The 12,799-nt window shown below is 53.3% G+C and overlaps 5 protein-coding genes across 5 annotated transcripts; 1 reads left to right on the top strand and 4 right to left on the bottom strand.

The window, feature by feature from the left end:
• Positions 1-2,093: 2,093 nt before the first annotated feature.
• Positions 2,094-4,010, bottom strand: CTHT_0065310 (uncharacterized protein; the record flags this gene model as incomplete). Its single annotated transcript, XM_006696769.1, has 1 exon — positions 2,094-4,010. The coding sequence occupies one exon, from the start codon at positions 4,008-4,010 to the stop codon at positions 2,094-2,096; it is 1,917 nt and encodes a 638-aa protein (XP_006696832.1).
• Positions 4,011-6,067: 2,057 nt separating this feature from the next.
• On the bottom strand, positions 6,068-7,627 carry CTHT_0065300 (aminopeptidase-like protein; the record flags this gene model as incomplete). Its single annotated transcript, XM_006696768.1, has 1 exon — positions 6,068-7,627. One exon carries the CDS (start codon positions 7,625-7,627, stop codon positions 6,068-6,070), a length of 1,560 nt encoding a protein of 519 aa, XP_006696831.1.
• Positions 7,628-8,314: 687 nt separating this feature from the next.
• Positions 8,315-9,841, top strand: CTHT_0065290 (platelet-activating factor acetylhydrolase-like protein; the record flags this gene model as incomplete). Its single annotated transcript, XM_006696767.1, has 1 exon — positions 8,315-9,841. The coding sequence occupies one exon, from the start codon at positions 8,315-8,317 to the stop codon at positions 9,839-9,841; it is 1,527 nt and encodes a 508-aa protein (XP_006696830.1).
• A 320-nt stretch (positions 9,842-10,161) lies between these two features.
• Positions 10,162-10,806, bottom strand: CTHT_0065280 (uncharacterized protein; the record flags this gene model as incomplete). The annotated part of the gene is made up of 1 exon (XM_006696766.1): positions 10,162-10,806. One exon carries the CDS (start codon positions 10,804-10,806, stop codon positions 10,162-10,164), a length of 645 nt encoding a protein of 214 aa, XP_006696829.1.
• Positions 10,807-10,904: 98 nt separating this feature from the next.
• Positions 10,905-11,969, bottom strand: CTHT_0065270 (uncharacterized protein; the record flags this gene model as incomplete). The annotated part of the gene is made up of 2 exons (XM_006696765.1): positions 10,905-11,116; positions 11,177-11,969. The coding sequence occupies 2 exons, from the start codon at positions 11,967-11,969 to the stop codon at positions 10,905-10,907; spliced, it is 1,005 nt and encodes a 334-aa protein (XP_006696828.1).
• Positions 11,970-12,799: the final 830 nt, after the last annotated feature.

The raw sequence follows: 12,799 nt of genomic DNA, 5'->3' as shown, positions 1-12,799 counted from the left end.
AAAGATAGGGTGTCGTCCCGCCGGATGGGATTTTTAGGCTCGGATCGGAATCGAAATCCCATGCTTACCAAAAGGGAGCTTCACCTGCATCCGCCGTCTGCAGCGCCAATGTCACCGTGGCTATCTCGGGCTATCTTAGGCCGTGCATGCCGGATATGACCGAACAAAGTTTGCTGTCTGCCTTCTGAAAACCTAAACACTGAGTAGCCGCTATTCCGGGCAGATAGGAAGCGATTACTGCCCAACAGGAAGGAGGCTATGCGATGCGATTACAGACGGAAAAGCTCATCTTTAGGGTTGTTGCTTTTACGAGCCATGGGCTAGGATCTAATGCTTCGCCGATCGGACGAGAAAAAAAAATCGGACAAAAAACGCGCTAGTTTTCAATGCGACCCTGGGGCGAGATGCGATTGGCATGCCCCTTTTTTTATTCCATTTCTGTTTGCGTTCGATTCTTTCGAGCTGCTCTACCGTCGGATGAGTTCGTGGACATCGGGTAGGACATCCGACGAAAGCCAACTTCCCCAGGCATTCTTGCTATTTCTATCTGTCAAGACCTTTACCTCGAGCTCCTTGCATGCTATTTGCAGTTTGCCCAACCTGCATCACCAAACCCTCAAAAGACAAAGTCAGCAACCCTTCCATCTCAACACATTCTCGTGCTTTTCCCCAAATCCGGATCCCAATAGAGGCAAAGCAAATTCTGTACAACCAGCTTTCACCCAATCCAGGTACCTGGACACCGTCACAGTCACACAAACCCACCTCCACGAACCCCTTCCAAAATTTGAAGCCTGTCTATCCTTAGTTTCAGTAAAGTTCACTTGCCCACGTTTCCAAATCCCGAAGATGAGCTTGGCCCGGCACATCAATAATACCGATTGGCTGGCGACATCACACAACAGTGTCACGGCAGTGCTTGTAGCACGCTGTCGAGTTGTACAGGCTTAGACATGACAGTAAATAGAACTACATGTTTCGGCCGGACAGAGCCTCACATGTCATCACATCAGTTGTGGAACGTCCAGTTCGAGGAAGGAGACATTTCAGTACCTTATTTAAGGTGAGAGGTTGGCTGTTGTGGTGTATCATGCATCGGTCGATAATAATCTGGAAGTGCTTGGTTGTGAGGATGAGAATTATTCGCACCTGGCTTGTGTCATGCTTCGGACGTTACAGTCTCAGTCTCATGGATAGTCTCACATAATGAAGCTTTCATGATGCAAGCCTTTGAAGATATCACCTCAACTCCACGTTTACCTATCTATGGGTAATGATCTTCTTTCTCAGATTGCTAGTGACATCAGCAATCTAGGTATCACAAACTCTTTAATCATGCTCTTCAGACTGTATAGATTCTCAGTTCCATCAATCTAGCCACATTCGTAAGACTTCTCAGGCGAAGAGTGTTCGTGAGACGTTCAATCTAGGGTCTTCATATTGGATCTGCTTAGTCATCAACTCCTTCACCCCGTCCCCAGCTGACGAGAGCTGGGTACCTCCTCGTCACATCCCACATCCAAGCTCAGCTCGGCGTTCCATTTCACCACTGCACGTGAACGCTAGCCTGGAAAAAGCAAATGCTCTCAAGATGCCACAAGAAGAACGCCAAAAAAACCCATGGCCTCATTGATCGAGCCCTAAGGTACCGTACCCGAAGCTGGGCTTCGTCTCAACAGCCCCTCTTCCCAAACTTGCAGAACATTACCTAAGATGTCCACGAAAATAAGTGGATGGAAACAAAATCAAAACCCATTTATTACCTAACCCCGCTACCTAGTATGATGAACCACCCCCCCCAGCCGTCCAAACCGAGCCCCTGGTTACCTGCTCCCTCCATATGTATATCCCTCCAAACCAGCAAGAGGGTATCTTATCAGATTGATCCATATATACAGCGAAACAACAAAGAAACATGCCAATACATGACTCAAAAAGCACGTATCAACAGTCCACCACAACTCACCTAAATTCAAGGCCAATCGCTCCCAATCACTCCCAAATGGTATCACATCTCTTCCACCGACATCTTCTCGTCTGTCTCTGAGCATGCTCGTTATCTCCCCTCTCTTAAAACACCCCCTTCATCACTTCTAAGTATCCTCCTCCTGAATCTCCGTTTTATCCGCATAAACCTCCTCCCAAACCTTCCTCATCTTCCTACACACCCGCTCCAACAACCTCCACCGCCCCGTCAACCCCCCCTGACAATAAATCTCCATACTCGCTTCCCACAATAACTTCTCCACATCCCTCCCCAGTCGCTGTACAATCCACCCGGGGTCTCCCCACATACGGACATATTTCTTTTCCTTGTTTTTTGCCAGAATCCCCGCGCGGGAGTCGAGGACTAGCGTGAAATCCGGTTTTACTCCGTTGTGGTGGAAGAACATGAATTTGGATTCGTCGTGGTGTAAGAGAGTAGAAAAGTCTGGGGGGAGGGAGGAGAGGAAGGTCGAGTCGGTGAGGTAGGATTCTTCGTCGGCGAAGGTGCCGTTTTTATCGGTATTAGAAATATTAGAATTATTATCGTTGCTGTGTGGATTATGTTGCGGACCCGGGGGGTAAGCGGGCGTGTTGAGGGTTGCGGTGTCGTCGGAGTTAGAGTCGGGGTCGGAGCTGGTGAAGGCCCAGATTTCCCAGCTGCGCTTCCTCTTCTCTGAGCTCTGTGCGTCTGTGTCAGCCTCCTCGGCCGAATTATTATTATGCGAAGCCGCCTTTGCTTCGCTATTACTCTTCTCCTCGGTATCACCCGCCTTCTGAGCATCTTCCTGCTTCCTTTTCTCCAGAGCAGCCATCACCGCTCTATAATCCTCTATCGGATCCATCTGCTGCATAAACATGCCCCTCCACTGGTCGCCAATCGACCGGCCATGCGACCGCGGTAACATCTTCACATCCCAGTACCCCTTCTTGACGCCCACACCCGGCTTCATCCACTCCGTCGGCTGCTTATATACACCCAGCTTCCTCAGCCCTTCCAGCACTAGCGCCGCCTGGAAGAAGCTCTCCTTGTCCCCCTCGCCCGGCCCGTGCTGCGTCAGCATCGGATAGTAGTGATTCGGCCCATTATAATTATAATACGCCGCCAGCAGTATCGTGTCCGCATGCCTCGCCTTATCAAACACCATCACTCCGCTTTCACTCGTCGTCCGTGACGCAACCGTCGGCACGTCCAACCCACCGGCAATCTTATAAAACAACGGACTCGCTGACGGAGCCCAGAAATCCGGCCACGCAATAAATCCGGTCGAAGTAAACGGCTCGGCGCCGTCGTCAAAAATCGGATCCGGACTCCTCACCGGCAAGCAGTCCGCGTCCAAGAACATAATATTTTGAAACGTCGACGCAATTATCGCAATAAACTTCCACTGATACCTCTCCAGCTTGGGCACCAGCTGCCCAATGCCGACCCACTCATCCTCCAGGTACAGACACGTCGCGCCAAACCTGGGCATGGTATTCTCACACACCCAGTCAATCCAGGCCGTCGACGAGTCCAGCACAATCTCAATCGGCAGCTGCGACCCCGATTGGCGCGTCATCAACACCAACGAAATCGCTTGCCCAAAATTGGGTGCCCCGGCCGTCGTGACGATTCCCGTCGTGTTCTCCTTGTAAGGCAGATGCTTCGCAAACAGGGGAAGTTGCCTCACAAAGTTCTCATGGCTCTCCCTGAAAAGCGCCTCATCCTTTTCACTCAACCTCAACAACTGAGGCCTCTCTTCATCCTTTAAATCCGGAGCCCAGTTCAACAATGGCGCCTCGCCCTTGAACTTGACCGGCCGTGCTTTAACTCTAGTAGCCTGCAGCCGCGTGAAAAACTCAACCCACCAGTCGGGTGAGTGGGCGGGTTGACGACCCGGGATCCGTAGACGCGGGCGTTCGTAGTATAGCTCGTAGAACTCGGCGCGGGAAGAGAAGTAGATGAGGGTCAGGACGAGAGGGAAGGCGAGGAGGAGCAGACGGAATCGGGCTTTGCCGAGGTGGTGGAGGAGCAGGCGGAGCATGTGGAGAGGGAGTGATGTGCGAGAGCGGTGGGAGGGGGGAGGGTAGCCCGTCGGGAGCATAGGTCGTTGCTTCTGTGGTAGAAGTCGGTCGAGTCGCTGCTGGCTATGATGATGGCTTCGTTCTTGCTATGAATGGAGGGTAAATTGTCGGCGCTGTCCTGTGGCAGGCGCGGCTAGGCTAGCTCTCGGAGTAGACGGCAGCTCGGCAGGCAGGAGACGGGGCGGCGGGCAAAGGCAAGGGCAATTGCATGATGGCAGCGCGTGCCGAGTCGCGGACGAGTTGGCAGGTGTGATGGCCGCTGCGATTGAGTGAAGAAGCCGCGTGCTGGTGCCACTGCCGCGCACTGCAGCCAGCAGGAAGGAGGAAGGGGAAAGTGAAACAGTGACGGAAGTCGGAAGTCGGGAAGTTGTTAACGAGAAAGTGTGAGCTCTTGGGAGAATTTGTGGAGCGGCGGGTGAAAGTGAAAGTGAGTGGAAGGTGAAAGTGAGGGTGTGGATCGGTGGAGTGTGGGTGTGGGTTCAGCGGAAGGTCCATTGTGGCCTCCACTGATACGCCCGGCTTTATCGCAATAGGACACGGCCAACGGCGAGCCTTGGGCATTGAACCTCAAATGAACAGTACAATCAACACAATCACTGGTACAAGCAATAATACCCATCCATCCATCAATGATGCCATGTGGATGGCTGGCGTCTTTGCGTCGCTAAGCTCCGCAAACCTCTCCCTCGCACAGTGGCTGTACCTGCAATGTCTTCGCCGATTGGCGCGCCGCCAGTGCCAAGTGTTCCTACGAGTCTTGGTTCTTAACCCTCACCGACCTCCTGCGGCGATGAGCTGGCACTCTTGCTGGCGCTGATTGACCCTTCATTAAAAACCTTGACCCTCTCAAGGTGACCTCTCGAATCTGCCGTTGTTTCCGTTCATTGTTTCTGAATCAGTGGGCCCATGAGTACTCTATTTTTTTCTGGCTGACCAATCGCCGCGTCAAGACTCGACGGCATGAATGAGGGCTCCTTTCGCATCGACTGTTTCTCGTGCTGCCCGTTTCCTTGACCCCCACTGAGCAGGGGTCGAAGCCAGTCGTCAAGTGGGTCCCCTGCAGCACAGGTCCGCCGAAGCTCCCTGCGGCTGTCAGTGCGACCACGCAAACGTTGGGCATCTTCCATGTGAAATTCGAAATGCGTCTGCTGTTAAAAGACAAGCAAATTCAAAACAGCTCTTCTCTGGTGGGATAGGGCTCGAAAATTAAGACAATATCGAACTTCATCTGAGGTAACACAACCAAAATAAATGTTCATTGGGCCAAATTTATCCTATCTGTAAATCTGTTTGGATTGTTTCATTGTGTTTCAATGGCCGCCCTCCACCGGGAATCTGTTCGTCTGTCACGAGTTGCCACGAGACGCCGGTTGCAGAGCTCCAAAAGCTCGCAGCTTGGGAGGGGCGGGCTTCTCATTTGTTGCGATGACAGTCTCCCTGAGTTGTCGTTGAAACACCACCCAGACTTTGACTTTCGAGTGTCACACATTGAGATCTGACATGGAGGTCTCAGACTTGGGTTCAGTTGATAAGAATACATAATGTCTCATCACAACATGACAGGTTACACGACTTGAGCCCCCGAGTATTGCACTTCAGATAGTAATGGTGATATCAGACAAACTGCATGTCGTTGAGCTGGTCCGGGTTCGAGAAAACAAAACCGTACGCTGACCGTTGTCCCAGAGCCTTTTTTTTAAAACTCTTAACAGTTGGCACCTATAAAAATGATAGGAAGTAATACGAATGCTGAGTGTAGACAATGACTGGCTCAAGATTACTCAAGTTGGGAACAAACTTGCCAGAGAAACGTATCTTAAGCCAAATGCAACAGTGAGGTCATATCTGGAGCGAAGATTACATCCATTCATGACCTGCCTAAAACCATGCATCTTACCATGCATCTACGTCTACCCTCTAGAAGCCCACTGCTCTCAACCATCCAGAACCCTTACCCCAAGCATTACCCTGTCGAACTACAAACCATCGCATAACAAAGTATGTGACTCCCTCAAGACTAATGAGACCACTCCAGATCAACCTCCTCCCAAAAGTCCAAAAACCCCTTATAAAATTTGACTCCCAGCCCCGGATCCAAGCTCCCCGTCATCGCCCTAATACTATGCATACTCAACTGCGGAATCCCCACATCTGCCGCCTTGACGCCCATCGCGGCACTCAGCATCGGCCCCACGGTGCCGCCACTCCGCGAATCATTCCTAATCATATGCCTTTGGTTGACGCAGCCAGAGAGTTCCGCTATCCGGTCCAAGATGGCCATGCTCACGCTGTCGGTAGTCATGTGCGCGGAGGCGTCGACGCAGAGGGCTACGCCGACGTTCAACCTAGGTGAATGACCAGGGAGGTTGGTCTGGGTGAAGTTAGGGTGTGCTGCATGCGTCACATCTGACGACACCAAGAACGAGCGAGCATAGGTTTGCCCCAAAATACCCGGGCCGAAGGGGACAGAGTTGGAAGAGCAGAAAGACTCGAGAATGCGCTCAATCGTGATGGGGAGGAAGTTACCCCTTGCACCTTGGCGCAAAAGGGAGCCGATTTCTTCGTCGTCGAAGAGCGCGACGAGCTTGATGACGCCGTCGGTCGGGGCGCGTTTGGCGTGCAGCAGAGCCATGAAAGCGGCCCAAGAGCAGAGCTTGTCGTCAATGCGGCCAGCGAAGATGAACTCCTTGTCGAGGCCGCCTACGGTGGCGGGCTGCGCGTCGAAGAGTTCCAGTTCCCAATTGAGGATTGAGTCAGGGTCGGAGAGCCCGAGCTGGGAGAGGATGAGTTTCACCAGCTTCGGCGGCTGCGTCGACGCAAAAGAACCCGGCTTGCCAACCGGCTTTTCAGACTCTGCTTTCTCCCCCAACAAATCGCTATTATCGATCCCAATCACCGGCACCATCTCCGTCTCCCTATTCCCATGCCCCGTCATGCCAATCCCAAAATGGGGCGCCAGCGTCGGGATCCTTGCCACAGGCCAATCCACCTTCACCAATTTGACGGTCGTCTTCCCCGTCTTGGGATCCTTCACAATCACCCTCCCGCCCACACTCAAATCCCGATCCCACCACGTCTCATTCAGTGCCCCCGCGTATTGCGCCACACCTAGCTGGACATACCCCTCCTTAGTGGGCTTCACACTCGTCGGCTTGAGCCTCGCTGTCAACGCATCAATATGCCCTGCGATCATGGCAATCCCATTCCCCGGCTTGTAAGCCTGCCCGACGGTGAAGGCAATAATTGAGCTGCCGTTGCGCGTGGTGAAATATTTCCCACCCGGAACAAGCTTGCCGGTCCAGGAGTCGCGCGCGGGCAGCTCAACGTAGCCGGCTTTGAGGAGCTTCTGCTTGCAGTAGTCGACGACGTGGAAGACGGTGGGGTTGTGGGTCATGAAGTCGAGGTAAGGCTGTGTGAAGTGCTCGGGGCGGAGGTCCTTGGCCTCGAGGGGAACGGTGGGGGCTTCGTCGATCGTGGGAGGAGCAGCGGTGCGCTGCTGGGGTTGTTCCATGGCGAGCGAGCGCAGAGACAGCTGGGAGCTGCGCATGCGCAGGACGTCGGGCGTGAGACGGGTCATTGCTGCGAATTTCGGGTCAATGCGATAGCTTGGATGTGAGGACGTGCGGAGGGGATCAGTTGAAAGAGTAAAGAGGAGAGACGGGGAAGAGAAGAAAAGGTTGGCGGTGTCGAGTCCGAGCGGCACAGCCGACGACAGGCACGATCACACGTCACCGTCGCTGATAGCTGATAAGCTTAGCTCCCGACACCCTTGCGGCTGGTTATCGCTTATCTTATCCATTGGCCTATCGGAGAGAGAAGTTGGACTGGGCGTTGCTAGGGTGATGTCGGCGCCGACAACCGCCGACGCAAGGGGTACTTGTGGTAGGTGGGGTTGCCGAGGATCTGAGATCGGAGCGGGTTCGGGATCGAGATCCGAATCTCAATTTCAGGGTCTTGGGTTTGTTTGGGATTTTGAAGAAACATCTATGAAAAAGCAGGGAATATTCTTTTTCGACTGTTTCATTGGAAAGATCTGAGTGACTTCTACTCTAACCTTTAATTTATGTCTTATGGTATGCCACTCAGCTAACCAAGAGTTCCGAGTTCTTTTCTGCTGACTTTTCATCCAGGCCCTCACTCCCTCTCCTTGATCTCAAGATCTTTGTCCAGACATACACCCTGCTTTCTCATCATCCCTCCTTACCATCTCAGCCTTCGACTCTACCATCAAACCTTTCGTCTCAACCACCCTAGACTTCACAAAATGTCCTTCCTTCCCTCCCTCAACCCAATCCCCTCCCTCCCCAAATACCCCGGCCCCTACACCGTTGGTACAATCGACGTCGAGTTCCCCCTCTCCCTCCTCCCTCCTGTCACCCCCCACACTCCTCCTGACACCTCCCACATCAAAACTCTCCTCTTCCGCATCTTCTACCCCGCCATCCCGGATCCCCATCCCCAACGTGCTACCTGGCTCTCCCACCCGCAGCGTCAGCACATTGCTGCTTATGGAGGGTTCTTAGGACTAAACAAGGCGCTAAGTGAGGTGTTGAGTTGGGTACCGAGGCATTTGCATTGGACGGTGTTGCCGGCGCATAAGAATGCTACAATGGTTCAGCCACCGCCGGACGGGAAGTGGCCTACGGCCATATTCTCTCATGGGCTGGGAGGGACGAGGAATACATATAGCCATATTGCGGGGTCACTTGCTTCGCATGGTGTGGTAGTTTTCTGTATCGAACATAGGGAGCAAAGTGCCGCCCTTACAACCATTAGGGATCCAGATGAGAAGACGGGAAGTAAGGTCGTGGAGTATAAGCGGCTACCGCATGAGCTGAATAAGGAGGTTTGGGGGGTCAGGGATGCGCAGTTGAGGGTAAGACTATGGGAGGTTGCATTGTTGTATGAGGTGTTGGTTAAGCTTGGGCGGGGGGAGGGGGATGTGGTGGAGGGAAATTTGAACTCCAGCACGCCGAGGGATGTGTTTGCGCAATTTCTGGGCAAACTGAATGTCCTCGACCCCGGGAGGGTGATCTTCGCAGGACACTCATTCGGCGGGTCGACAGTCGTGCAACTTCTCAAGAGCGTCTTCTACGCCGATCATAGCATCCTCAAAGACAAGGTCATCACCGAACGGCTCTTCATCCCCTCCTCAACAGCCTCCATTCGCCAGCAAATCACCCCTCACACACCTACAATCCTCCTCGACATGTGGTGCCTGCCCCTCGTCTCCCCGACAACCCGCTGTCTTTACCATCTCCCCCTTCCCGCATACACCCCCTCCGGCCCCGGCGGCAGCACTATCCTCGCAATCGAATCCGATGCATTTGTCGTCTGGCGCCCGCATCTCCACACCAAAGCCCAGTTGTTCTCTCCCTCGCCCTCACTCTCTCACAAAACCCCCATCACCTTGGAGTCCTTTGGCGACTTCCCCCAGCCGTACTGGTTCTACCCCGTCGGCAGCGCACACATAGCGCAGTCAGACTTTGCCCCGCTTTTTCCAACACTCATAAGGCATGGATTTAAGTGTGAGGCAGATGTGGGAAGGGTGTTGAGGCTGAATGTTAGGGCGATGGTACAGTTTCTGAGGGGGAGGGGGTATAGAGTTACAGGGACGGCGAGGGGGGAATGTGTGGAGGGGTTGGGGAATGTGGCTAGTGAAGGGGACTGGATTGATGATGACGCCGTGATTCTGGAAAGAGGTGATGGGAAGGTCGAGGGCTGGAAGGCAATCGAGGTTGTTGGGCTTGGGGGGGAGAGGGGATTGATTAGGGAGGAGGCGAGGATATAAGCTTCATGAGCTAATAAGGAAAGAGCTTCATAGACTTGACTACTTATTTCAAGAGGATATATAGACATTAGAACTCCGTTCTTCAGACTGAACATACAAAACAAGCTACATAAGAAACTACATTCTTTAAACACAAAAACAGACTGGGTATCATCCTCTAACATCACAACTCCCTAACCCAACACCAATGTCAACCCTCTCTCGACTTTCGCACCTCCCGCAGCTCCCATCAACATACAAAGGAAAGCAGCCAAAAGAATGACTTCATATTTCCTTCCCTTCACTCTCTCCCTCTTCTTAAAAAACCAAAATGATCATCCCTACCGATAAATAGGCAACCCCTCCCCATCGAACTCTACCTCCCCGAACCCCTCCTCCCCTATAGCAGCCTGAACCCCCTTCATCCACAATCGAACCCTCTTCCGAAAATCCACCTGCACAACCTTATCCCCCCTAATCTTCTTATCAAACCTTTTTGCGTAGGCTAACCTCGCTTTCTCAGCCGCCTCTTCCTCTTTCTTTTTTCGCTTTTGTCTCTGTTTCGCGGCTGCGAGTTGCTTGACGCTCAGGCGCGTGTGGGTTGTGTGAGTGAGGGGTCGGCCGGGGTAAAGGAGGAGGCTCGCGCGGCTTCGGACCGCAGGGTTGATGATTGTTGGGTTGACGGCGTTGTATATGGAGGGAGGTCGAATTCTGGGCTGGGAGTGTGCGATATTAAGACTAGTAGCTAGCCGACGAGCTTTCAACATCTTCTTAGAAACCACAACAGGCAGGCCGTTAACGTGGACGATTTGGCCTTGGCCAGATGGGCTGGTGCTGCTCCCGTCCGCGGTCACGACCACCCCTCCCTTAACAATACCGTTTCCAGTCCCAGGTGTGGTGCCAGCCTCCTCGGGCTCAACGTCGCTGGCTGTGAGAAAACCACTCTCTCCATCTACTTCCTTAGGCAAGGTCGGTAATGTCCCCATGCTTGTTGAAGGGGAGAGCCCGACTGTAGGGTACCCCGTAGACGTTGTCACGATGGTAGGCCAAGAAGACTTTGGTGAGTTAGGCCCTGCACCGGGAGCTAGGCTGGGTGTTGGGCTTGGCTTGAGTCCGCCAGACGAGAATGCTTCTGGGGAGGGGGTGCGGGAATGACAGGGTCGGGATCGTGATCGATAAGAGAAAGGGAGCCACTAGTCGCAGGGGAAATGGTGATCTGTATCTGTGGCGGGTTCTGAGCTTGGATGGGGGGTGAGTGCGGGTTGGGGCTGAGCTTGCGTTCATAATCCCATTTTTCTACACCCAAGTCAGCCTTCATTTTTTGTTTAAGGAGAAAAGATGGGGAAAGAGACGTACTGTTTGGTGTCTGCCTCGCCCGCCAGAGGTACTTCCTGTCTTCGCTGACGTACCACTCTGACCAGGGACCGTGTTGTTGTTTGGAGGATTTTGATTTCTTGTATGAGGATGCCTTGGAGGACGACCGCACGGACATGACGACAAGTTTGGTCTTGGACTTCGGCTTGACCTCGTCCTTTGACTTTGTCTTCTCAGGCTTGGACTTGGGTTTGGACGGGGCTGACTTGTCAGAAAATTCGGCGTGCGTTGTGAGCTCAGGCTTGGTGTCCGGCTTCATGAGAGTATCAGCGTCGCCGACCACAGGATTGGCATCAAAAGCCTTAGCCTCAGGAACATCAGCTTTGAGGATGGGAACGGCTTCCGGGCCGGACTCAGCATAGTCGTGCTTATTGTCAACAGTAGCAGCAGCATTCCATGCCATCGTCGAAGTATCAATCCCTTCAGCGCTCTGCTCGACACCCACTCCCCTGTCAACACCATCAACACCCTCAACGCTCACGGTCGCATTCTCCTCAACAACAAATCGCTCCCTAGAAACCCTCCCCTCACTCTTCATGTCATAGGCCTCCTCGACCTTTTCAGTCGCCGTTCCCAGCGGCGGTGTCTTTGGTCTGGCAGGCCTCTGCCCCTTGGAACCAGCTGCCAAACCGTTCGCATTTGCGACTTGGAGTAGTTTCGACTTCGGTGGGCGTGGGGCGGCAGCTAACCATGATAGCCAGGCAAAGTCGCGGCTGGCGGTTGTCGCGACATAATAGCTCTGGGCGTGACTTGGGGGATGGGGTTTGGGGGACATTGCGCACGGGATCAGACTCAGTGCTTAGTATCGATATGTACCTAGGAAAGGACCAGTGGGTGGGGAGTATTCAGGCAAGATTAGGATCAAAAGTCAAGACGTTTTGGTTATTTGCTTGCTTCGGCTGGCGCAGTGGAGAAGAGAAAGATACTACTCCTTGGGCATGTAGCATACGATGGGACTTGGGTTCCGACAGACTGGACAGAGACAGGGTCAGATCAGTTCACTGGACAGCTAGGAAGCGATATGACAGAGAGTTCAAGCGAACTACCGGAAAGGGAGACATGCAGAACTTGCACTTATATGCGAAGTACAGACGCATCACGGCCTGCAGCGTGATGATGTAGGCAGTGGTCATAAGACTTCCGACACACAAAGCAGCAGCACCAGCAGCAGCACGAACCAATCTCGTCCTCACCCGCCATTCTGTGGCAACGGCAAATCTCGATCAAAGCCGACGCCGACGCTGACGACGGGATAAGCCGCACTGTATCTTGTCTGCCTGTTTTCTCACAGCCGCTCAAGGATATCAACCGACAAACCACATCTCGTCTTCATAAAACGTCCCGACATTCCTCATCGGCCTCCAATCCTCCAGGAACCGCGCATGCAAAGCGGGCATAGCTGCCCGATGGTGCCAGCAAACCCACCCACTGCATGCGCGCCAGCGTCCGGAGCCTATCGCTTTTCTTTAGCCCCTCAACAGCGCATCTGACTGGCTAACGGCGCACAGAATGGGGTCTCACATTGGGTCCTCGGCAAGGAGATGGAAGAGCGGACGCGCGATCGGTTCCTATCATCTCTTCCATGTTGTGCTGCGCTGCGGTCCG

This window comes from Thermochaetoides thermophila (genome assembly GCF_000221225.1).
Source record: "Thermochaetoides thermophila DSM 1495 unplaced genomic scaffold scf7180000011822, whole genome shotgun sequence".
NCBI lineage: Eukaryota > Fungi > Ascomycota > Sordariomycetes > Sordariales > Chaetomiaceae > Thermochaetoides > Thermochaetoides thermophila.
The sequence above is the reverse complement of the archived record's forward strand: the minus strand, read 5'-3'. Positions and strand labels throughout refer to the sequence as shown.